At 50.8% G+C, this 26,524-nt stretch overlaps 2 protein-coding genes and 1 non-coding gene across 3 annotated transcripts in view; 2 read left to right on the forward strand and 1 right to left on the reverse strand.

Moving 5' to 3' along the window:
• The window catches only part of fibpa (fibroblast growth factor (acidic) intracellular binding protein a), a 32,770-nt gene extending 16,336 nt beyond the window's left edge, over nt 1-16,434 (reverse strand). The window contains exons 1-4 of the mRNA XM_052045285.1: nt 15,507-16,434; nt 6,079-6,277; nt 3,411-3,537; nt 2,653-2,753 (exon numbers count right to left, since the gene is read on the reverse strand). Coding sequence (XP_051901245.1) covers nt 2,653-2,753; nt 3,411-3,537; nt 6,079-6,277; nt 15,507-15,591 — 512 coding nt within the window. The 5' untranslated portion in view covers nt 15,592-16,434. The remainder of the gene's footprint in view (nt 1-2,652; nt 2,754-3,410; nt 3,538-6,078; nt 6,278-15,506) is intronic.
• Nucleotides 10,754-10,835, forward strand: trnas-gcu (transfer RNA serine (anticodon GCU)). The gene has a single exon. It is a non-coding gene; the product is annotated as a tRNA-Ser (tRNA).
• Nucleotides 16,435-21,926: 5,492 nt separating the features above from the next.
• ccdc85b (coiled-coil domain containing 85B) lies at nt 21,927-23,005 on the forward strand. Its single transcript, XM_052045299.1, has one exon. It carries the CDS (start codon nt 22,167-22,169, stop codon nt 22,731-22,733), a length of 567 nt encoding a protein of 188 aa, XP_051901259.1. The 5' UTR covers nt 21,927-22,166; the 3' UTR covers nt 22,734-23,005.
• The last annotated feature ends 3,519 nt before the right edge of the window (nt 23,006-26,524 follow it).

Raw genomic sequence — 26,524 nt, forward strand, 5'->3', positions numbered from 1 at the left:
GTCAGTGGAGGGGAGGTTGGTTTGCGTGATGCGCTGGCCTGTGTTCACAACTCACTGCAGCTTCTTGCGGTCTCGGGCAGAGCAGTTGCCGTACCAAGATGAAAAGCACAATGATGCTGGAGGAACTCAGCAGGCCAGGCAGCATCCGTGGGGAAAAGCAGGCAGTCAACGTTTCGGGTCAGGATCCTTCTTGCCGTACCAAGCCGTGAGGCATCTGGATAGGATGCTCTCTATGGTGCATCTGTAAAAACTGGGAAGATTCATCAGGAACGTGCCGAATTTCCTTAGCCTTCTGAGGAAGTAGAGACGCTTTCTTGGCCGTAGCGTTCACATGGCTGGACCAGAGGTTGTCGGTGATATTTACACCTAGGAACTTGAAGCTGTCAACCATCTCCACCTCAGCACTGATAGAGACAGGAGCGTGTGCTCCGCCCCGCTTCCTGAAGTCAATGACCTGCTTCTTCATTGTGCTGACATTGAGGGTGAGGGAGAGGATGTCCGAGTCTTCCTACTTTTATCGGATTCACTGTGGAATAGGGACAAGCTATCTCGTTTTTATTCAGATATATCTTCCTGTTGTAATAAATGCAACAACGGAGAGGCTTCTCTAATCCACATGTTTTGGACATGTCCGAGTCTTAAAAAATACTGGACAGAGGTATTTCAAACTTTTTCCGTGCTTTTTAAAATAAATTTTAAGCCGAATCCTTTGGGTGCATTATTTGGCATTGTTGGAGAAAAAGATTTAACTTTGGAGATTTCTGATCTACATTTATTGGCCTTTATTTCTCTTATAGACAGGAGGGCTGTGTTGCTTAAATGGAAGGAAGTTACTCCCCCTACTCGTGTCCAATGACCATGGGATGTTATGTCATACCTAAATTTAGAGAAGATCCATTGTTCAAATTCTGAATCTAACTTAGACTTCCAAACATTGTGGGGACCTTTTTTGAACTACTTTCAAAACCTTTGATTTGGTGGTTGAAGTAGATATTGGCTGATATTATTACGTGTTAAGGGTTTCTTTTTTTTTAACCAAACAGTCCTGGTAGTGGGTTTAGATTTTTTTAATAATAAAATTATTCCAATTTAATGGTTATTAATTATCATTTTTAATTACCAATATGGGGTATTGTGATTTCAAATATGATTTAGGACAACGTATTTAGTACTATTTTACCTTTTTACTGATTCATGTACTCTGTATTCTCTATGTGGAATCAAAAAAAATATTGTAAAAAGGAAGGAATAGGGACAGGACATTGATGATGTTTAACTCCAGGGAGCATTCACCTCCCATGCTGTGGTCTGAACGCAGCATCCACTAATTGAGTTGACGGTACCCTGGATTCATCATATTAGCTGTAAGGAGAGGTTGGACACACCTGGGTTGTTTTCTCTGGAGCGTCGGAGGCTGAGGGGAGACCTGATAGAAGTTTAAAAGATTATGAGGGGCATAGACAGAGTAGACAGAGTCTTTTTCCCAGGGTGGGAATGTCAAATGCTCGAAGGCATGGGTTTAAGGTGAGAGGGGGAAAGTTTAAAGGAGATTTGCAAGGCTAGTTTTTTGTTTGTCTTTTTACACAGAGAGTGGTGAATGCCTGGAAGGCACTGGCAGGGGAAGTGGCAGATACAACAGCAAATTTTAAGAGGCACTTAGACAGACCACATGTACAGGCAAGGAATGGAGGCATATGAACCATGTGCAGGCTGATAGGATCAGTTTAGATCACGGTCAGCACCGACATGGTGGGTTGAAGGGCCTGTTCCTGTGCTCGACTGTTCGACGATATTCACAAGGTAGTGAAATTGACCCAGTATAAATGTCTGTGAAGCAGCAGGCCTCCTCAGCAACGCCCAGACAGCTGCTGCTGTGGGCACTGCAGCTGTTGTGGGGACACAGGCCCGGGGGGTAGGGCAGCATCTGAGCTCACAGTCTGTGTAAAGGACAAACACAGGTTTCACAGTGACACAGCAAGGTCAATCTGCCAGGGATAACGCTCGATTCAGAAGCAGGATTGTGTGCGGATAAATGCTGGAAGGAGGAAAGAGAGAGAAAGAAGGATCAAGAGAGAGAAACAGAGAGAGAGAGAGAAACAGAGAGAGAGAGAGAGAGAGAGAGAGAAACAGAGAGAGAGAGAGAGAGAGAGAAACAGAGAGAGAGAGAGAGAAACAGAGAGAGAGAGAGAGAGAGAGAAACAGAGAGAGAGAGAGAGAAACAGAGAGAGAGAAACAGAGAGAGAGAGAGAGAAGCAGAAAGAGAGAGAGAGAAACAGAGAGAGACAGAGAGAACAGAGACAGAAACAGAGAGACAGAGAGACAGACAGACAGAGAGAGAACACGAGAGAGACAGAGAGAGAGCGCGAGAGAGCAAAGGGAACAGTGGAAGGGAGGGAGTGAGGGTAAGTGAGCAAAAGAGAGAAGGGGCAAAAGTGAAGATGGGGAGGGGAGAGTAGTGTGTGATAGCAAGATAAAGAGAAGGAAGGGGAGCAAGAGAGAGCAGAAGGAAAGTGGAGAGAGAAAGAAGGTGAACGAGAAAGAGAGAGAGAAAGAGAAAAAGAGAGAGAGAGGTGAGGGAAGGGTGAGGGAGAGGGTGAGTGGGAGAGTCTCAGGAGGAGGATGGGGGTGAGGAAGGTGCAGGAGGACACTTACCCAGCCAGCTGGTCTGACAGTAGGAAGTTGTGCTGAATGTTCTCCACCAGCGGCCCTTTCATCTCTTCCACCACTTTGAACACCCTCTTGAAGTTATCAAACTGCAGGGAGTCAGACAACGAGCTGTTAAAAGATCGGAGCTAAAACACACACCCTACTTACACACATCCCTCAACTGTAAACCAGCCCCCTGCCGCATTCTCCAGCACAGGAATGGCCAGACACTGACCAGGGATCAATCTCGCTACAGCTCGTATCCTAGTGTTTGTTGAGGAACTTTATACAAGTGACGGATGTGAGTGTTGGTCAGGGGACTGGCCAGATACCGAACCACCTGGATTTCCGAATAGCCGGACAGTGGATTATCAGAGTTCTACCATATATAATAACATTTCATCATTTTTCCCTCCAAAGGGAATCATTTCACATTTTCCCACCACTGCTGGGAATCTACTCCATTCCCCCCACTAGGGCCTCGATATCCTTTCAATAATCTGGTGTCTGGACCCCGTGCACAGTGGTGTGTAGCCTAACCAAGATTCCAGAGAGAAAACCCTCACCTTTTAGCACACAGCGGCATCCACGAGCACCTTTGAACAAGAATTATTACTAAGCAAAGAATTAAATTTTGTATTTCGCGGAAGGGAAATCAAGCTGAACATATTAAACAGTAATTGAAGTTAGTTTTTAACCAGGTATGTATTACCAGGGCACCGGGATGAAGCCAGTCCAGTGTCTGAGCAACGGCTAGTGTTTACCTGTCTGCGGCAGCTCTTCAGTGTGATGCCTGTTTTGGCGCTGACATCATCCAGGTCCTTCTTGGTCCCTTTCGACAACTTCTTCCCCAGGACTTCCCGTACAAATGGCTCATCGAACGTGTAGTACCTGGTAGAAGAATGGAAGAACTTCGCTCATCTGTCCGACTTAAATCGATTCACACAAAGTGCCACAGATACAGCCGGATGCAGAATGAAGCTCCCGCTACACTGTCTCATCACACGGCCCCCACTGCAGGGGACAGCAAGGTGTAGACGTGGGGCAAGGCCCCCTCTACGCCATCCCGTCACGCACTCCCAGAGCAGGGGACCACCTCGCCGGTCTGCTTCGTAGGAGTGGGCTGTGGGCTGTTGGGGGTTTCCGCCCTGCCCCTCTGCCGAGCACGTATCTGTGCCCGGGTGTCCCTGGGGAGAGAGCGCGCGGCATCCACTGGATCTCTGGAGGCCTTCTGGGACCAGTGGGCACCACAGGGGCCAGAGTGCGTCCTGGATAAGGATGGTCGTGATTTAATTTGAGAACTATGCAAATATTCTGATGAAAGATAATACATAAATAAACCTCTTTTTAAATTAAAATGGGTTAGACACAGAGCAAAGCTCCCTCTACACTGTAGAGCATTACAGCACAGTACAAGCCCTTCGGACCACAATGTTGTGCCGACATATTATCCTGCTCTAAGATCTATCTAACCCTTCCCTCCCACATAGCCCTCCATTTCTCTATCATTCATGTGTCTCTCTAAGAGTCTCTTAAATGTCCCCACAACCTCTGCCGGCAGTGCGTTCCATGCACCCACCACTCTCTGTGTAAAAAACTTAGCCCTGACATCCCCCTTATACCTTCCTCCAATCACCTTAAAATTATGTCCCCTCGTGTTAGCCATTGTTGCCCTGGGAAAAAGTCTCTGACTGTCCACTCGATCTATGCCTCTTATCATCCTGAACACCTCTACCAAGTCACCTCTCATCCTCCTCCTCTCCAAAGAGAAAAGCCCTAGTTCGCTCAACCTATCCTCATAAGACACAAGTCCTGTCACACACTCCCCTGGCCCGACCCAGAAACAACAGATTTTGTGTTACTTGTAAATAGTTTGTTAACTTCTGGGCCTGGAGATGTTGCCAGGGTTGGGGAGAGTCGTCTTTCTCTGCCTCGGGACCTGGCTCTGCCTGGATTTTGGGAGCTGTGAACAGTGGAACGCCCAAGGCTGGGAAAGATCCCGTCCCTTTTCCGTCGATGGGCCTCGATGTTCCACGGGAGCCCTGGGAGGATCCCCGTCACTGATCCTGGGGGGGGTTGGGGCTGGCTGACACAACCGAGGTGCCCGCCACGCAGTGTTGGGTGGCACCTCGCCCGCTACTGGTGACCGTCAGGAGGAGGGACAGAGACTCGGAGTGGGGCACGCGGGTCAAGTTGGGAGTCCACCGGACAGTGAGGCGGGGGATTGTCTTTGGAAACTTTGGGATTTGGTGGCGGAAAGCAGGAGTTGCCATGACAAAGTCCAGCTGGCCGTCGACCACTGGTTGAGACCGGCATTGCCCGCGGGGTCTGCCCGCGCCGCCTTAAAGAAGATTGGAAGTGGTGTGTGGCATGGCTCCAATTGAGTGGCGCCGGTTCAAGGGGTTCCTTGTGGGGCTGCTGGATGAGTGGAGGGCAACGGGTGGCTCCACTCCCTCCTCACAGGTCGCCAGTGACGGGATTTAAAGCACTCTTGAAGTGAAGACAGCCAGTCTCTCTGTCGGTTTCACACCTCTCAGTCCTCAGGGAGTTACGCAGTGAGCTTCCTGCGTTCTGGGACGCAAAGCCTCCTAGCCCCTGGGGTGGTGGGGGTCAACATGAGTCACCTCAGTTCAACTCCCAGTGGGGTTGCTATCTTTTTGGCCCCGATTTTTCATCAGCTGGAGATCTTGGCCGTGGGGGGGGTGGGGGGGGGGGGCGGAGTTGGTGAAGGAGCTCATGCTGGGCCGCTCGCTCCACCTCACCGTGTGCCTGGACAACTTGTCGTTGCACTTTGTGAACCTGTACACCTCCCAGTCCCAGTGTGATGCAAGCGCACTTCTACCAAAGTCCCTGCTCTCTTGAGCTCCATCGATAGCAGCAAGTGCATCACCCTCAAGGGGAGATTTCAACTGCACCCTCGAGGAGGGGAAGTCACAGCATCGGTGGAGAAATTGAGGGAGCTGGTCGGCTCCCTCAGCTTGGTCCTGTCACACACTCACAGGGCATGGGTCAGACACATAGTGAAGCTCCCTCTACACCGTCCCATCACACACTCCCGGGGTCAGACACAGAGTGAAGCTCCCTCTACACCGTCCCATCACACACTCCCAGGGTCAGACACAGAGTGAAGCTCCCTCCACACCATCCCATCCCATCACGCACTGCCAGGGTTAGACACAGAGTGAAGCTCCCTCTACACCGTCCCATCACACACTCCTGGGGTCAGACACAGAGTGAAGCTCCTTCTACACCATCCCATCACACACTCCAGGGGTCAGACACAAAGTGTGAAGCTCCCTCCACACTGTCCCATCACACATTCCCAGGGCAAGCTACTGAACCAGCTGGCAGCTGTTTGTTCTATTTGGTGGTCCAAGGCCCCAATTATTTTAAGGATTTATTTCCCATGAAATTCAGTTTACCAGTGCTTACTTCTCAATCAACATGGACTGCATCGGCGGGGGTGTCTGGAAGAGGAGTTGGTTGATCAGTTTCGGGGGGCTATGTAGTAGGCGCTCCAACATCTGGAAGGTGCGGTAATGATCCATGGTGTCACTCTCCAGAACATCTGGGGATGCACCAGTCTGCTCCAATATCCCGCTTTCAATACGAATTGCCACCGCATCACTGACTGCAAAAGGAAGGCACAACGTCTGGTCAGGTAGAACATACGCAGGGCAGCAGTAGCTTCTGATGGTCTTGTGCTCACTGTGAAACAACCATTCGGCTGGACAGGCTCATTGTTCCAGACTAACTCTGGTAACAGGCAGCAACGCGCTACAGGGTCCACAAACAAAGGCTTGGACCGAGAACGTCAGGCTTGTCTTTTCATGACAGGGACACAAGAGACTGCAGATGCTAGAGGAGCTCAGCCGGTCAGGCAGCATCTAGGGAGGGAAATGGTCAGTCGATGTTTTGGATCCCGATGTCTCGACCCGAAAGGTCGACTGTCCATTTCCATCCACAGACGCTGCCTGACCCGCTGAGTTCCTCCAGCAACTTGCGTGTTGTCTTTTCATAATACATTGGCATCACTCAGGGATGACAGGCATTCCAGTCTTAAGGGGAGACTGGATAAGCTGAGTTTGTGTTCCTTGGAATGGAGGAGGCTGAGGGGTGACCTGATAGAGGTGTATAAAATGAGGGGAAAGATAGATTAGATAATAAGAACCCTTTTCCATTGGTGGAGGCTCCAAAAGAAGAGGGAACAGGTATAAAGTGAGAGGTAGGAGGTGTAGAGGGTTTCTGAGAGGGAACAATTTTCCACACAGGGAGTGGTTGGGATCCAGAATGTGCTGCTGAGGAGATGGTGCAGGCAGAGGCTCTCACTACATTTAAGAAGCATCCAGACACAGAGAGCTTTGGACCAAACACAGGTGCAGGTTATCCGCAGGTGACGGCAGTGTTCCGCTCCTGTGAACTGTTCGTAACCGGGACAGCTCACGAGTCGGAAATGTGGCCGTGAACCGAATCCTCACACGGCAGAAGATTCCTGCAGCCCTGCAGCAGCCGGGAAATCCATCCCACTGGTCTCCCAAGCGCTCACCTGTATGTGCCGGCTGTAGGCTGGGGAGGACTTGTAAGTGGGGCTAGTACAGCATGGGCATGGTGGGCTGAAGGGCCTGTTTCTGCACTGTACAACTCAGTGAACATCCTGCACTGCCCAACACTACATCTGGAAGCTCTACACAGACAGCTGTCCAACAAAGTCTCTACAATGGGATACAAAGTGAAGCTCCCTCCACACCGTCCCATCACACACTCCCGGGATCAGACACAGAGTGAAGCCCCCTCTACACCGTCCCATCACACACTCCCGGGATCAGACACAGAGTGAAGCCCCCTCTACACCGTCCCGTCACACACGCCCGGGGTCAGACACAGAGTGAAGCTCCCTCCACACCGTCCCATCACACACTCCCGGGGTCAGACACAGGGTGAAGCTCCCTCTACACCGTCCCATCACACAGTCCCGGGGTCAGACACAGGGTGAAGCTCCCTCTACACCGTCCCGTCACACACTCCCGGGGTCAGACACAGGGTGAAGCTCCCTCCGCACCGTCCCGTCACACACTCCCGGGGTCAGGCACAGGGTGAAGCTCCCTCCGCACCGTCCCGTCACACACTCCCGGGGTCAGACACAGGGTGAAGCTCCCTCCGCACCGTCCCGCCACACACTCCCGGGGTCAGACACAGGGTGAAGCTCCCTCCGCACCGTCCCGCCACACACTCCCGGGGTCAGACACAGGGTGAAGCTCCCTCCGCACCGTCCCGCCACACACTCCCGGGGTCAGACACAGGGTGAAGCCCACAACGTCTTCTTCATCAAAAATAACTGTGGACTCTGTAGGGAGCATAAAATCCGCTGGAAACATCTGCGAGCTATATCGGGCATATTATTTTTCAACAGAAACATATGGGAGCTTTACACAGTGCATTCTGTCCAACAATAATATCTGGAAGCTGTATGTAGTAAATTGCATCTAACAGGAATACTGGCAGTCCTGTAGAGGACATTATACACAGCAGTAACATCTGGGAGGTCTATATAGTGATTTACGTCCAATAGGAACACCTGGGACTTTATATAGGCAGGGAGCACGGAGACAAGTCCCTTGGGCCCTCTCAGTCTATTGTAACTATCAGCACCTATTTGCACTAATCCTGCACCGATCCCATTTTGTTTTCCCCCACACTCCCATCAACTCCCCCCAGATTCTACATCTCACCCATACAGTGGATAATTATCCCACTGACCCGCACCGGGAGGAAACTTGAGCACCTGGGGGGAACCCACATGGACACTGGGAGGACCTGCAAACTTCACAGACACAGACAGCACCGGAGGTTGGGATTGAAGCTGGGTCTCTGGAGCTCTGCTCACTGCGCCTCCCCATCTCTATTCAGTGAACTATGAACAACACCAACATTTGACACTTCCCTGTAGTGAATGATGTTCTATGGAAGCTTTATTTTATGTTTAACAGGTTCATCTGGGAGGTCTAAAGGCTGTATTCATCTGGAACAGTGAAGGAGGTCGTCTAAGGTTACAGCAGGATGAAGATCCACTGGGGAAGTGGCAAAGGAATGGCAGACAGAATTTGACTCAGACAAGTGCAAAATGATGCATTTTGGGAAGATAAACCAGCACAGAACTTGTACAGTAAATGGCAGGGCCCTGGGGAGTGTTGGAGAACAGAGAGACCTAGGGGTACAGGTACATAGTTCCCTAAATGTGGCAACATTGGTAAACAATGTGCAAAATAGGCGGATGGCATGCTCGCCTACATTGGACAAAGGGCATTGACTACCAGCACTGGGACGTCATGTTACAGCTGTGTAGGACGTTACTTAGACCGCACCTGAAATGTTCAGATACAGGTAGAAGATACAGGAGCCTGAGGGCACGTACCACCAGACTTAAGGACAGCTTCTACCCCACTGTGATAAGACTATTGAACGGTTCCCTTATATGATGAGATGGACTCTGACCTCACGATCTACCTTGTTGTGACCTTGCACCTTATTGCACTGCACTTTCTCTGTAGCTGTGACACTTTACTCTGTACTGTTATTGTTTTTACCTGTACTACCTCAATGCACAGTAACTCAACGTACCTGCACTGTGTAACGAATTGACCTGTACAATCGGTTTGTAAGACAAGTTTTTCACTGCACCTCGGTACAAGTGACAATAATAAACCAATACCAATACCGCACGCAGTTCTGATCGCCGTACTACAGGAAAGATGTGATTAAGCCAGAGAGGGTGCAGAAAGGACTCACCAGGATGTTGCCGGGACTGGAGGGCTTGAGTAATGAGGAGAGACTGGACAGGCTGGGACTGTGTTCCCTGGAGCAGAGGCTGAGGGGTGACCTTATAGAGGTTTATACAATCATGAGGGGCATAGGTAAGGTGGGTGGTCACGGTCTTTTCCCCAGGGTAGGGAAGTCTAAAACCAGAGGGCATGGGTTTAAGGTGAGAGGGGAAAGTTTTAAAGGGGCAAGGTTTTCCACACAGAGGGTGGTGGGTTTAAGTGGTACAATTACAACATTTAAAAGACATCTGGATAGGTACATAAGTAGGAAAGGTTTAGAGCGATAGGGGCCAAATGCAGGCAAATGGGACCAGCTCAGGTGGGCACCTTGGTCAGTACAGACGAGTTGGGCCGAAGGGCCTATTCCTGTGCAGTATGACACTATTCAAGTCTTGTGCTCACACCCATCTTGGAGCATCAAGGCATCTGAAAGTGGAAGCTGATAGGGTTGATGGGAGGGGCCGGGGGAAAAGGCATGGGGGCACGTGGGAGCAGATGTGCGTCATGCGTTACAACCAGCGCAGACCCATCAGGCTGAATGGCCTGGACTAGTCAAAGATAGACAGAGGTTAAATTCTAGAGTGAGAGAACACACAAACAGGCCCCTTTGGTCCACCACCCATGACCATCAAGCATCCATCCCATTTACCGCACATAGTCCATAGCACTCTGTGCCTTGGCGATTCCAGAGCGTGCCCAAGTCTTTGCCCCCACCAGCCCCCTCACATAAGATATCTTTATTAGTCACATGTACATCGAAACACACAGGGAAATGCATCTTTTGCGTCGGGTGTTCTGGGGGCAGCCCACAAGTGTTGCCACGCTTCCGGCGCCAACATAGCACGGCCACAACTTCCTAACCCGTACATCTTTGGAATGTGGGAGGAAGGAAACCCATGTAGACACGGGGAGAACATACAAACTCCTTACAGACAGCGGCCGGATTTGAACCCGGGTTGCTGGTGCTGTAAAGTGTTACACTTACCACTACACTACCGTGCCTGTTAGTGTGTTCCTGAAACTCTGTTCTAGGAACTCAAGTTAAAGATGAATGATCCTGGTTCCAGGAAAAAGCTTTTACTTAATATTTGTTTGAAACATTCACGTCACTGCATTGGTAATTGCCCCCTGAACTGAGAAGGTATTTAAAGGCAATCACAGTGGTGGGGGCTGAGTCACGTGTAGGCCACGGAACCCTTCCTTCCAGTAAAGACGGCTCATTAATGAACCAGATTGTATTTTTCCAATAATCCAGTGGTTTGATGTTTATTATTAAACATGTGACATGTGACGAGGTGGCTGAGTGGTTAAGGCAATGGACTGCTAATCCATTGTACTCTGCATGCGTGGGTTCAAATCCCATCCTCGTCGATAACTTTATAAGGTGGCACGGTAGTGTAGCAGCTAGAACGACGCTATTACAGTGCCAGTGATCGGGGTTTGATTCCCGTCGCTGCCTGTAAGGAGTTTGTATGTTCTCCCCATGTCTGCGTGGGTTTCCTCCGGGTGCTCCGGTTTCCTCCCACATTCCAAAGACGTGTACGGGTAGGTTAATTTGGGTTCAAAATGGGCGACGCAGATGCGTTGGGCTGGAAGGGCCTCTTACCACGCTGTAAATAAAATTTAAAAATTTAAGTTAATGAGACAAGCTTTTATTTTAAATTACAGGGTAATTTAAGTACTTGGACGTTATGCTATGGTGGGGTTTGAACAGTGTCTCTGCGTCGATGGTCAAGCAGTTGACAACTAATCCAGTAACTTAACTACTGTGCTACCGTACCAGCTGTAGTGCTGGTGCTGCAGGATACAGCTCACAGGAAGGGAAATGATGCACACTGCTCCACTTCTTAAGAGAGATGAGAGACGGAAATGGTGCATGTCGCTCCACTATTTAAGGCGGGAGGAAGCTGGCGCTGACCTTTATGAAGGAGAACAGGGGGGAAAGGATGTGCGTCACCACAATATATCTGGGTTATGCTGAGCTGGTTGGGAACGAGGACGGTGGCAGAAGTGTGGGATAGCGGCACAAACCGCCCACGCCGACCTGTGTTAGAGCCAAGACCATTCGTCATGCATTGGAAAGGGTGCAGAGGAGATTTACCAGATGCTGCCTGCTTGGGAGAGTATGCATTATGAGGAGAGACTTAGGGCTTTACTCTCTGGAGAGGAGGAGGATGAGAGGAGACGTAATAGAGGTGTACAAAATATGAAGAGGAATAGATAGAGTGGACAGCCAGTGCCTCTCTCCCAGGGCACCAATGCTCAACACAAGAGGGCATGGCTTTAAAGTAATGGGTGAGAAGTTCATGGGAGATATCAGAGGGAGGTTTTTTACCCAGAGGGTGGTTGGGGCGTGGAATGCGCTGCCTGGGGCGGTGGTGGAGGCAGGTACGTTGGTCAAATTCAAGAGATTACTAGATAGGCACATGGAGGAATTTAAAACAGAGGGATATGTGGGAGGAAGGGGTTAGATAGTCTTAGGTGAGGTTTAAAGGTCGGCACAACATTGTGGGCCGAAGGGCCCGTATTGTGCTGTACTGTTCTACGTTCTATGTCATATTAGCAATGACGGGACAATTACCTGTCTATAGTTACCAATGGCACAAAGATTGGTGACATTTTACGCTTTGTATATGGTTGCATTAAATCAGATAACAGATTATGTGAATGGACAAAACTGTGAAAAATTGACGCAAGCTCATCTACAAAGGATAAAGCAGAAGAGTATTTTCTTCTTCGTGTAAAGCAGGAGGTCCAGGTATACTTCCAGGACTGTTAAAACATCACCAACAGGTATAAAAACTAATATGGAAGGCCACTGGGTACTGGGTTTTGTATCCATAGCACTGACTGCGAGGCTATTCAGAGCCCTCATTACAATAGCTCTGGGCACCAGACCTCAGGAAGGATATAAAACAGAGCATGCTGGAAACAGCATCTGTGGATAGAGAATTAACGCTTCAGGTCTTCAACCTGAAGAAGGTTCTTTGGCTTTAAGTATTAGCTCTGTTTTCTATCTCCACAGATGTTGCCCGACTAGCTGAGGGTTTCCTGCATTTTCTCTTTTTATTTCAGATTTCAAAGTCAAAGTGGAGTTTATTGTCATGCGCACGTCCATGTGTGCACAGGTTCAATGAAAAACTTACTTGCAGCAGCATCACAGGCACATAGCATCAACTGAGCAGCATTCACAAATAAAACATTAACTGAAACATAAATTATGCACAATTTTTTTTACAAGAAAGAACACAATTACAAGAACACAATTAGAACAAACAAAAAACAAAGTCCATTTTAGATCAAAGCAGTTATAGTGTTGCTAAACTGTAGGGATTAGCGTTGTGCAGGTTGGTTCAAGAACTGAATGGTTGAAGGGAAGTATCCGTTCCTGAACCTGGTGGTGTGGGACTTCAGGTTTCTGTACCTCCTGCCTGATGGGAGCTGTCAGAGTTCCAACATCTGCAGTTTTCTGATTTTCATTTACTTAGAAGGATATTTTGGACTTGGAAGGAGGCTTACCAGGGTAAGATCCGGCACAGAACACCTTCACAAGGGCTGTATTCCTTGGAATTTAGAAGGGGAAGGGGTAGTTTGAAGCTTTCAGGATATTAAGGGGATCTGATAGGGTGAAGGAGAAACTACAACTACCAGGGACTGGTGGGGAGGCACAGCGTAAAGTTAGAGCCAGGACCAAGCTTTGGAAACACTTCATGCAGAGAGTGGTGGGAATCGGGAACACCCTTCCACAATCAGAAATCGGTGCCAGATCAAATTGTTAATTTTAAATCCGACTTGAGGAATATGAGGAACTTAGATACAAATTCAGAGCAAAATGCCTCTCAGCATCCCCCCTCCATGAGCCTGCTCCCCCATTGTGGCTGGTCCGACGATAAACTCAGTTCCACATTCCTGCCTAACCCCTTGCTTATCGAGAATCTCTCCATCTCTGCCTTAAAAACATTCTAAGACTCTGCTTCCACAGCCCTCTTGAGGGAGAGAGTTCCAAAGACTGATGACCCTCTAAGAGAAAAAGTTTTGTCTTAAGTGGGCAACTCTTTATTTTTAAACAGTGACCCCCTAGTTCTTCCACAAGAAGAAACATCCTCCTCACATCCACCCTGATAAGAGCCCTCGGAACCTTATATATTTCAGGGTCAGGAGTTTGAGTACATTTGTATATCACCAAAGACTCCTGCAAATTTCTACAGTGACCGGTTACATCACAGCCTGGTATGGAGGCTCCAATGCACAGGATCGCAAAAGGCTGCAGAGGATTGTCGACTCAGCCGGCTCCATCACGGGCACAACCCTCCCCGCCATCGAGGACATCTTCAAGAGGCGGTGCCTCAAGAAGGCGGCATCCATCACTAAGGACCCTCACCGTCTGGGACATGCCCTCCTCTCGTTACTACCATCGGAGAGGAGGTACAGGAGCCTGAAGACCCACACTCAACGTTTCAGGAATAACTTCTTCCCCTCCATGAAATAAACAAGATGCTGGAGGAACTCAGCAGGCCAGGCAGCTTCGGTGGAGAAAAGCAGGCGGTCAACATTTCGGATCAGGACCCTTCTTCAGGACTGAAGGTAGCAAAAGGGGAAGCCCAATATATATGGTGGGGGGGGGGGAAACAGAGCAGTGAGAGGTGGACAAAAGAGGGGAGGCGGGCTGGGAACAAGATGGTGATAGATAGATGCAGGTAAGAGATAGTGATGGGCAAATGCGGGGGAGGAGGGGAGAGCAGATCCACCAGGGGATGGGTCACCATCAGATTTCTGAACGGTCCATGAACACTACTTAGTTATTCCTTTTGCACTACTGTAATTTATAGCAACTTTATGTCTTGCACTGTACTGCTGCCGCAAAACGACAAATTTCACGTCATATAAGTCAGTGATAATAAACCTGATTTTGATACAGCACAGAAACAGGCTCGACATGTCTACGCCGAGCATCGATACCAATCCCTTTTGTCAGTGCTTGGTCCATATGCGTTCGTGATTCAAGTCCTTAACCAGATGCTTATTTAATGTTAGGAGAGGCTTCTGCCTTTTTCTCAGGCAGTGCTTTCCAGATTGCAACCAAACTCTGGGTGAAAAAAAAATTCTTCCTCAGATCCCCTTTAAACTCTTAGTCCTCACCTTAAATCTGAAAGCGGTGAGACACATTAGCGAAGAAAGCGTTTGGCACGCTGGCCTTCATTGGTCAGGGCATTGGGCACAGGAGTTGGGGCGTCATGATGCAACTATACAAGTCGTTGGTGAGACTGCACTTGTAGAGTATGGTGCGCAGTTCTGGTCGCCATTGAGGTGGAAAGGGTGCAGAAAGGATTCACGAGGATGTTACCAGGGCTTGAGTTATAGGATGGGGCTTTTTTTTCCCTGGAATGCAAGAGGTTGAGGGGTGACCCTGTGGAGGTTTATAAGGGGTATAGATAAGGTGGATGGTCGTAGCCTTTTTCCCAGGGTAGGGGAGTTGGAAACTAGAGGGCATAGGTTTAAGGTGAGAGGGAAAGATTTAAAAGGGACCCGAGGGGCAACTTTTTCAGACAGAGTGTGGTGGGTATATAGAACAAATTGCCAGAGGAAGCTGTAGAGGCAGGTACAATTACGATGTTTAAAACACATTTGGACAGGTACATGGATAGGAAAGGTTTAAAGGGAGATGGGCCAAACACTGGCAAATGGGATTGACATTTGGTCGACATGGATGAGTTGGACCAAAGGGCCTGTTTCAATGCTGTATAATTCTATGACTCCACCCTCTTGTGTTTAGGCACCTATGCCATGGGGAAAAGTTCCTTACTATCTACTCTCTTGCAATCATTCCACCCCCCACCCCACCCCCAACTCCTGCAGATACAAACCTGGCCCACCTTTCCTCAAAAGGTGACATGAGTAGATGGAGTGACAGACTAACTGCACTCAAATGCTCCAGGACTGAGTGATCCCCTCCTGTTCCCATGCTCAGGGTTGGAGAGCGTGAGGAAGTTTCATTAATGCGCCCCCTCCCTTCCCCACCCCACCTCTCCCTCAGCACGTTACCTGAGTATCCATCGAGCCAGAGCTTATACACATCCTTGTCAATCAGAGTTGTGTTGCCAACAAACACATCCAGTTCTACTGCCATGCTGCCGAGTCTGTGTCACTCACTGGGATTGGTAGCTTGGCACAGCCTGGGGCTCCTCTCTTTCTCTGGAGTCACTGGTGGGTAGACAACTGAGGAAGGGCACCAATCCCTCACCTCCTCTGTCATCAACACACACACATACTCCTTCCCTCTGGGTAATATCCCACAACACTGGTACAATGCCGCCTACCAATCTTGTTATCAGAGTAAGTACCGCCAGATCCTAGTACCCCTGCTATGAGGGCAATTACTCCTGTTGTTACAGTAATTATCCTCTGTTACTAAGGTAATCACTACAGTTACTGGGGTATTTACCACCCTTGGTCCTATTACATCTTATGACCCCCACACTGTAATAATTAACCCTGTTATACAGCAATTACTCCCAAATTGGTAAATTATCCCTGTTATAGAATAATAACCCCCAACTTGCTGTAGTTATTACCCCTTTTACAAGTAATAATTACCCCCACCTGCTGTAATAACCGCTGTTACTAGGATAATTACCCTTTGCTCTGGTAATTACCCCTGTCACTTTAATAATTACCCACAGTCCTGTTGCTTGGCAATTATTTTTGCCCCGTTGCTATGTTATTAGAATAATTACCCCTGTCTTGTTGCCAGGGTAATTACCCCTCCCGCCTGTGCTACAGTAATCACCCCTGTAGCATTGTTACTCAGGGTAATTACACCCCTCCTGCCCTTAGGCGGTAATTACCCCTACTACAAGGGTAATTACCCCCAGTAACTAGGTAAATACCCCCCCGCTCCCGTTGCTATGGTAACTTTCCCTGACCCGATCCGATGCCCCGACGAACCCGAGAGAAGCGTCGCGCAAACACTGCCGGGTCAGAGCTCCCGTCCAATCAGACCCCGAGCCTCCTCGGCGGGCGCGAAGTGGGCGCGGAAGGCGACCAATAGCGAGCGGCCTCGGCGGCGCGTCGGCGGGAGAGCAGCCGCGCATGCTCGTTTTGCCCCGGGTGGGAGGGGGGGGCGCCCCCCCTCCCGAGAGTGGCGGGGCAGGGGCGGGACCAGAGCTGCGGCTCCTAGCAACAGCGGCAGCTCGGACCAATCAGAAGCCAGAAGGCTCCAGGTGAGGTCTCACCTGGGCAGGTTGATCCCCATCGCCCCAGCAGCGGCCAAGAGCCCATTGGCCACCGTCAGAGAAGGAGGCCACTCGGCCCGTCATGTTGGTGCCTGTTGGGAAGAGGCAACCCAACCTCATCCCACCTTCCAGCTCTGGTCATAGATTTTGGGACATCACGTGATTATTGGAGGCAGGTGATGCTGAGGTAAGAGATGAGCCATTATGGGAGAGCAGGTACGAGAGGCCAAATGATCTGTATTTTGTACGTCTGTAGCCCACGGGGCATCCAGGTGCTCCTTAAATGTGCAAAGTCAAAGTTGAGTTTATTGTCATCTGCACAAGTCCATGTGTGCACAAGTCCATGTGTGCACAAGTGCAATGGAAAACTTCCTTGCAGCAGCATCACAGGCACATAGGATGATATAAACCGTATTCACAAGAAGAACCTTAACATAAATTAAACAATTTTTACAAGAAAGAACACAATTAGAACAAAAAAAAGTTAATTTTACTGCAAAATGATTAAAGTGGTCACAGTGTTGCTAAACTCCAGTGATTAGGGCTGTGCCGGTTGGTTCAAGAACCGAATGCTTGAAGGGAAGTAGCTATTCTTGAACTGAGAACAGATTGTTGGAAAGTGAGGTTCGGACCCCACCAACCATCTTTCCTCTTCACCACTCCAGTCCTTCTCCTAAATCTGTAATAAGTTCAGAAAATGCTGGAAAAAAAACTCAGCAGGTCAGGCAGCATCCATGGAGAGAAACAGTCAATGGTTTGCGTTTGAAACCCATCGTTAAATCTGTAGTTTTTGATCAATCTTCCCAACGCCCTTCCTTCTCAGGACTTTAGAAGAATGAGGGGTGATGCTATTGAAAGAAATAAGCTCCTAAGGGATAGATTTTTAGATGTTTCCACTAGCGGGTGAATCTCGAATGAGAGGACATAGTTACAGGATTAGGGAGCAGTCCTTGAAAGCTGAGGCGTGTAGGAACCTCCCGCAAAATCTCTGGAATTTTCAGCCCTGGAGAGCTGTGGAGACTGATCATGGGAATTGAGTGCTATGGGGATCTGGCACTGAAGAAGAGATAAGGGCTGGGACAGATCAGCCATGTGTAGGAGACAATGGGAAGGGAGCTCTGATGAACAAAGGGCTACTCTCTCTCTCTCTCCCTCCCTCTCTCTCTCTCTCTCCCCCCTTCACTCTCTCTCGCTACTGGTAAACAGCTTGAGCCACCTGCTCGTATAGTCTGCTTGGTTATGATACAGAGTTACTGAGTTGTGAAACATCAAGGCCATAAGGAAACAGAGTTGTGACTGACTATGAAAGATGTGTTAACCTGTCTGGCTGCACACAGCAGCCTCGGCTTGACCAATGGTAGCGTGAGCTGGTCAAGCATACCTAAATATGGGTATGCCTGTGCAGCAGGTGGATACCCGCCAGAGAACAATGTATTTAAGTTTGTTAGCACTCTGTATTCCTTGAGTTGGGCCACGTGCAGGGAAGAGCAGCACTGACTGTTTGCTTCTCCATGTACCCCCACTCCCGCTAGCATTAAACTAATAAAGCATTGGTAAGTTCTTTGGTTCTGCTATTGTCTGATTTATTACAGAGCGCAGGTCAACTTTCACACATGATCAGGCAGAGACAAGGGACAGCAGATGCTGGAATCTGGAGCAAAGAAACAAAGTGCTGGAGGAACTCAGTGGGTCAGGCAGCGTCTGTGGAGGGGATTGGACAGTAGAGGTTTCGGACCGAGACCCTTCATCTGGATAGCCAGTATAAAGATGTGAGAGGGCAAGAGCAGGCGAGCGATAGGTGGATCCAGGTGAGGAGGGGGGTGATCGGCAGATGGAGTCGGAGGGGGGGTGGGGAGGGAGGAAGAAACCTGTAACAGGGGGCGGGGGGTGGGGGGCAAAGCCTGGGAACCAGGGGCAATCTGCGACTGGGAAGGAAGGAGGCTACAACTTGGAGGCAGAGACTGGGAGCTGGGGTAAATATCAGGGAGATGGAGATTGGGATTGGGACGGCAGAGTCTGGGGAGCTGAGCCTGGCATTGGGAAGCGCTTGGACACACAAACGGAGGGAGAGGTTTGGAACTTTTTCCCGCAAACGGTAATTGATGCTGGGACAGTGACCCTAAAACTGGTCGTGGGTCGATATTTGTTCACTACAGGTGTCATGCGATGTGCTGATAGGGAGTTAGGGCACGCACTCAATTCAAAGGCACATCCTGACAAAGCCGTAGGGAGCTCCCTGCTGTCCAAACCGGACAGGGAGTTAGGAATTGCTCTACACAGACACCAGTAGTTCAGTCCAAATCAATGGGTGGGAGACAGATAGATTCCCCATCAAGTCGGGCAGGGTTGCCCTCTCTCCCCTGTCTTGTTCATGTGTTGCAATGAACCTTTTGCTGAATCCTTGTGGGCATAAGAGGGTTGATGATGCCAGCAAAGGGGACGCACATATCAAAGCCTCCCTGCACATGGATGACGTCACCGTCTTCTGCTTAGATCCACGTTCAGTCCACAGATTGGTTGGCATCTGTGACCAGTTTGAGATGGTCTTGGGGCCCAGAGTCAACGACAAGAATCAGAATCAGGTTTATCATCACTGAAATATGTCATGAAATGTGTTGTTTTGCAGCAGCAGTACAGTGCAAAGAGATAAAAATTACTACAAGTTACAAACATAAATAAATAGTACAAGAGAGGAAATAATGAGGTGGTGTTCGTGGACCGTTCAGACTCTGATGGCAGAGGGGAAGAAGCTGTTCCTGAATCGTTGAGTGTGGTTCTTCAGACTCCTGTACCTCCTCCCCGATGGTAGTAATGAGAAGAGGGCATGTTCCGGGTGGTGAGGGTCCTTAGTGATGGATGCCGCCTTCTTGAGGTACCACCTCTTGAAGACGTCCTTGATGGTGGGGAGGGTTGTGCCCGTGATGGAGCTGGTTGAGAGTGAGGCCGTGTTCTTTGGCCATTGGCCTGACCAATCCTCTGTTCCCTTGGCGACCTGAAGGTGCTGGATGTCTAGGTCGGAGCAACCAGGGCATGTGGCAAAAATTGGCTGGAGTGGTTAGGCAAAGTTAAAGGAAAACTGGGACTGTGGGAGCGGTGCTCCCTCTCAATGACCAGCAAGGACCTGGTCATCAGGTGTGAGGTGCTCTCGGTGTTGCTGTGCTTGACACAGGTGTGGCCACCTTTGAGTGTGGCTGCGTCAAGCTGTGCATAGAGCCGAAGTGCGTAGGTACCTGGTGTCAGGACGTGCTGAGGTTCCAACTGTCCCCGGTTTTGTGAAGGATGGGCCCGGCCTTGTTCCTGCTCACTGTTCCATTCAGTTGGACCTTGCTGCACCACTTGTCCTTCATAGAAAAGTTTCTTGAGGTAAACACTTTGACCGTGTCCATCAGGCCACGGTCAGTACAGAATGTCCTGCAAGCCCTGGTAATTCAAAGTCAAAGTCGAGTTTATTGTCACATGCACAAGTCAGAAATCTTGGCTCTGCCATGGGACCTTCCATGGCCTTCCCAGTGCTGCCTCTGGACTGGCATTGGGACTGTTGGCACGGGTATGGAGATCAGTCCACTGAGACGGTGCTGAGGGATTTGCCACACTGTGGGAGGGGCAGTGCTGAGGGAGCACACGGTCTCTGCAGGCACCCTGGCCGAGTTCCGCGCTCGGTGGGCCCCTCAGGGGATCGTGTGTGTCATGGATGGTGAGAATGTGATTCTTCTCTGAAGTGTTGCGTGTGCGTTTAGCGGGTGTTGTGTCGCGTGTGCGTTTCACAGATGTTTAGTTGGCGTTATTTTGCTGTAGTTCTGTAGCTGCTCAGTTTCTTCTCCTTCTGTATTAGTTGTAGTGTATTGACACTGGTTGTCCTTTTGTAGAGCTTTTAGGTAATAAATGTTTATATTAAAATAAAAAAAGGGCGGTGCTGAGGGAGCTCCGCACTGTGGGAGGGGCGGTGGGGAGGGTGCTGCACTGTGGGAGGGGTGGTGCTGAGGGAGTGCTGCAGTATTTTCTGAATGTGACTTTAAGCTGATGCTTCATCTGCAGTGATGTTGTAAGGGGCGAGTGTGCAAATTTACCCCATGTCCTGCAGCCAGCATTTACCCCACAACCTACATTTCTGATAGAGAATGATCTGGGTCACTGTGGATCTTGCTGTGCACTTACCTGCTTCACTTCCATGCATTTCAGCAGCTGCAGTCCTTTCACAAGTGCTGAAATGCAGATCTCTCTCTCTCCCTCTCTCTCACAGACACACACACAGTCAAGAACACGTGTGCACACAAGCAAAACATCCACAATCATAGCGTTAAACACACAGTTGACACCCACACCAGTTACACACACACACACACACACACACACACACAGAGCAGATTCTCTGTCTTTCACAAACACCACACACTCTGCACTCACACACATAAACACTGCATTCTTTTACACACAGACACACACAGCACTCTTTTGTGCACACACGCTGCACTCTCTTTTACACACACACCGATCTCTCTCACACACACTCTGCACCTTCTCTCACACATATGTCTCTCTCACACACACTGCACTCAGTCTCACACACACACTCCTCTCTCTCACACACAGCTTATCTCACTCATACACCCATACACACACAATGCACACTTTCACATACACACACCTCTCTCACTCACACACACAATGCACTCTCTCACACGTCTCTCTCTCATCTCCCTCACACACTCTCTCACACACAGTCACACACACAGTCTCAAAGTCACACACAGTCTCAAAGTCACACATACACAGTCACACACACAGTCTCACACACACACAGTTTCACACAGTCACACAGACTCACACACACAGTCACACACAATCTCAGTCTCACACACACACAGTCTCACAGTCACACACAGTCACACACAGTCTCAAAGTCACACATACACAGTCACACACACAGTCTCACACACACAATTTCACACAGTCACCAACACAGACTCACACACACAGTCACACACAGTCTCACACACACACACACACGCACAGTCACACACAGTCACACACACACAGTTAAACAACCCCACCCAGGCTGGAACTACTCACTCGGTGTGGGGAGGAGTATCGTTTTTTACCCCATCTCAAAAATAAGAAATTATATTTAGAGCGCGGTACCGGATTGGCTGGTCCCCCCTCCTCTCCACCCCCTCCCCCTCCCCTGATTCCTGTTCATTTCCTCGCTGCTCGGGAAACGGTGCTCCGGAGAATGGGGCTTTGTAAGCGGGGCACAGCCAGAGAGGATGTCCTGTCTTCACTGCGGCGGTCGCAGGGTGTGAGCAGCAACTGCAGCCGGGGACTGCCACCCCGGCGGCTTCCATCCCCTACCCGGCGGCACGGCGGAGGGAGGGGACGCTAAACGGGCACCCCCCACCCCCCACCCCCCCCCCCCACACCCACCTCTGTAATACAAGGGGAATCCAACGCCTTGCAGGGAAGGGGGTTAAGGATGAGCAACGGGGAAGGGGTCCCCGAGGAGGATCTCCTGAGCTGGGACAAGGAGCTCCTGGTGCTGAAGCTGCGGAGGGCGGAGGAGGAGAAGATCGCGGCGCTAGTGCAACGCGGGCGGCTGATCGGCCAGGTGAACCGGCAGCTGCAGGAGCACCTGCGGGAGATCCGGGAGCTGAAGGCGGTGAACAGCCGGCTGCGGGAGGAGAACCGGGAGCTGGGGGACCTGTGCTGCTTCCTGGACGGCGAGCGGCTGAAGGTGAAGAGGCTGGCCGGGGAGTGGCAGCGGCTGGGCCGGCACGCCCTCCGGGCGCTGCGGGAGGACGTGGGAGACTGCCTGGGGAAGCTGGCCGAGCTGGGCCGCCTGCAGGGAGCCCTGGCCAGCGAGAACGGTCAGCTGAAGGAGCTGTGCCTGGCCTTGGACGCCGAGAGCCGGGCCAGGGGAGACCCCAGCCCGGCCGGATCCTCCGACCTCGGCGTGCCCTGCGGGACCAGGGACCTGGGAGACGGCAGCTCCAGCGTCGGGAGCCCGGACCAGCCGCGCCCGTCCTGCTGCCCCGGAGACTAGGCGCAGGCTCCGGTGAAGGATCGCCGAGGGAGACGTGGGGGGAACGTGTCACTGTGTCCCGGGACATTGGGAGACTGTGGGCGGGGACATTGGGAGGTCGTGTCCCGGGACATTGGGAGACTGTGGGCGGGGACATTGGGAGATCATGTCCCGGGACATTAGGAGATCGTGTCCCGGGACATTGGGAGACTGTGGGCGGGGACAATGGGAGATCGTGTCCCGGGACATTGGGAGACTGTGGGCGGGGACATTGGGAGATCATGTCCCGGGACATTAGGAGATCGTGTCCCAGGACATTGGGAGACTGTGGGCGGGGACAATGGGAGATCGTGTCCCGGGACATTGGGAAATCGTGGGCGGGAACATTGGGAGACTGTAGCCCGGGACATTGGGAGACTGTGGCGCGGGACATAAGTGAGACCATGGGCCGGGAGATTGGGAGACTGTGGTCCAGGATATAAATGAGACTGTCCTGGGACATTGGGAGACCGTATCCCGGGACATTGGGAGACTGTGTACTGGGCTATGAGTGAGTCTGAGTCGCGGGGCAGACTGGAGACTGTGGCCTGAGGTACTTGAACCATTCAGTGGGTCATTGTCCATGTGAACATGTGGCCCAGGACACACCTTCTCCCACACCCCCTGGGGGTCGGTGCGGACTGGCTTCCAACGCCAGCTCTGCTGACCGATGCGGGGACCACGGACCCTCCCACAGATTGATGTGGGGCGCTCCCTCCACTGCTCACCCAGAGACTCGGTGTGTTCCCCACACACGGCCTCGAGGTCCTCAATCCCATCCCGGATGCTCCCTCACTTTGGTGACTGGAGATTCCCTGGAGCCAGTGGGAAATGTTGCATTCTCTTCACAGAAAGCAACATTCCCACTGGGACCTCTTCCTGTCACAGAGGTCAAGAGTGCCCATTAGCGGGACTCTGGTGCAGGACAGGGTGAATCACTGCGGTGTCACTGATGGGGGGATGTAGATCAGGAAGATGTCCTGACCTGAGTCCACACACCCTTCTCTTGGAGGGAGGAACTCAGGGGGTCGGGCAGCATCTGTGGAGGGAAATGGACAGTTGACATTTGGTATTGGTATTGGTTTATTATTGTCACTTGTACCGAGGTACAGTGAAAAACTTGTTTTACAAACCGATCGTACAAATCAATTCATTACACAGTGCAGTTACATTGAGTTAGTACAGAGTGCATTGAGGTAGTACAGGTAAAAACAATAACAGTACAGAGTAAAGTGTCACAGCTACAGAGAAAGTGCAGTGCAATAAAGTGCAAAGTCAGGTAGATCGTGAGGTCAGAGTCCGTCTCATCGTATAAGGGAACCGTTCAATAGTCTTATCACAGTGGGGTAGAAGCTGTCCTTGAGCCTGGTGGTCCGTGCCCTCAGGCTCCTGTATCTCCTACCCGATGGGAAGAGAGAATGACCCGGGTGGGTGGGGTCTTCGGTTATGCTGCTGCTTCACCAAGGCAGCGAGAGGTAGAGACAGAGTCCGAGGAGGGGAGGCTGGTGTCCGTGACGCGCTGGGCTGCGTCCACAACTCTCTGCAGCTTCTTGCGGTCCCGGGCAGAGCAGCTGCAGCGCCAAGATGGAGGGGGGATGGCTGGCAGCAAATCAGTGGAACAGCCCCTGGGATTCCACCCCGACAGTCCCCGACCTGGCGGCAGGAACGTCCAACTCCCCCCCCCGTCCCTTTTCCCCTTTTCTCTTCTCCCCATTCATCTGGCCCCCATCACCCCTCCCCCCCACCCTCTCCATCTGCCCGTCACCCACCCACCCCTCCCACCCTTTACTCCAGGCTCCACCGTCCACTCCTATCAGATTCCATCACCTTTAACCCTCTGCCTCTTCCAACTATCACCTCCCGGCTTCTGACATGGTTCCCACTCCTCCCGCCTCCTTCACCTGCCTATCACCTGGATCCACCTATCACCTCCCGGCTTCTGACATGGTTCCCGCTCCTCCCGCCTCCTTCACCTGCCTATCACCTGGATCCACCTATCACCTCCCGGCTTCTGACATGGTTCCCGCTCCTCCCGCCTCCTTCACCTGCCTATCACCTGGATCCACCTATCACCTCCCGGCTTCTGACATGGTTCCCACTCCTCCCGCCTCCTTCATCTGCCTATCACCTGGATCCACCTATCACCTCCCGGCTTCTGACATCATTCCCGCTCCTCCTGCCTCCTTCATCTGCCTATCACCTGGATCCACCTATCACCTCCCGGCTTCTGAAATCGTTCCTGCTCCTCCCACCTCCTTCACCTGCCTATCACCTGGATCCACCTATCACCTCCCAGCTTCTGAAATCGTTCCTGCTCCTCCCACCTCCTTCATCTGCCTATCACCTGGATCCACCTATCACCTGCCGGCTCTTGCTCCACCCCCTTCCCCTCCACCTCTTTATACCGGCCATCTCCCCTCTCTCAATTCAAGGGTCTCCATCTGGAAACGTCGACTGTCCATCTCCCTCCGCAGATGCTGCCCGACCCGCTGAGTCCCTCCAGCTCCGTCGTGTGTTGTTCCAGATTCCCAGCATCTGTAGTCCCTTGTGTGCGGGACGTTTGAAGTGCCCAGGATTTGTCCTGCTGTACACGGATCACATCACAGACTGGGAACATTCAGCCATTATCACAGTCATACAGCACGGAAACAGGCCCTTCAGCCCAACTGGTCCATGCCGACCAAGATTCCCATCTAAGCTAGACCCACATGCCTGCATTTGGCCCATATCCCTCTAAACCTGTCCAAGTACCTGTAAAATGTTGTTGATGTACCTGCCTCAACCACTTCCTCTGGCAGCTTGTTCCATATATAGGGTGAAAAAGCTGCCCCTCAGGTTCCTATTAAATCTCTCCCCTCCCACCTTAAACCCATGATCTCTAGTTCCTTGCTTCCCCAACCCTAAGAAATGGAGAGCAGCCTGTGGGATCTTGCGATGCACAAATTTGGCTGCTATGTTTGAAAGCGCCACTGCTGGAAACACTAGCAGGTCAGGCAGCGTCTCTGAAAAGAGAAGCAGCTGTAATTTCAGGTCTGTGACACTTCAGTATTGCCCCTCCAACATTGCAGCACTCCCTCAGAAAAGAGAAGCAGCTGTAATTTCAGGTCTGTGACACTTCAGTATTGCCCCTCCAACATTGCAGCACTCCCTCAGTACCACCATTCTGAAAGTCCTCTCAGTATCAGCCGACAACACACTGCACTATCGGACGATTGTTGTTGTAATCTCTGAGAATTCTGTGCTGTGAGTTGTCCTGGTGACCAGTGGGGATTCTGTAGCAAGAGCAATACTGTGACAATCCATAGTCTTCACTAGTAAAATTCCAATAATCTGGCACCCTCAGGACAGGCAGGTTTTCCGGACTATTGGATGTTACTTTTATTTAACATTTTCTTACACGTTGCACTAGTGATAAAATTTTTCCAGGGAACCCGCTGAGTTTAAAGGGAGTGGGAAACATCGAAGATCTCCAGACTCCTGGTCCACTGCTAACCCAGCCACATTCCTGACTCCTGGGGTTGTAGACCCTTCACCTGGACATCGACTGTCCATCTCCCTCCATAGATGCTGCCTGACCCGCTGAGTTATTCCAGCATTGTGTGTGTTGCTCCAGATTCCAGCATCTGCATTTTCTTGAGTCACTGAATATCTGATGTTGGGATGGAGCTATCTCCTGCAATATTTGATGCACTAATATCTGGGTCCAAACGTTGCCCACGTTGACCTGTTATTGGCCTCGTGGTTAGCAGGACCAGTAGTCCCCCTGCATGGTG

Source organism: Pristis pectinata, chromosome 38 (genome assembly GCF_009764475.1).
Source record: "Pristis pectinata isolate sPriPec2 chromosome 38, sPriPec2.1.pri, whole genome shotgun sequence".
Taxonomy (NCBI): Eukaryota; Metazoa; Chordata; class Chondrichthyes; order Rhinopristiformes; family Pristidae; genus Pristis; species Pristis pectinata.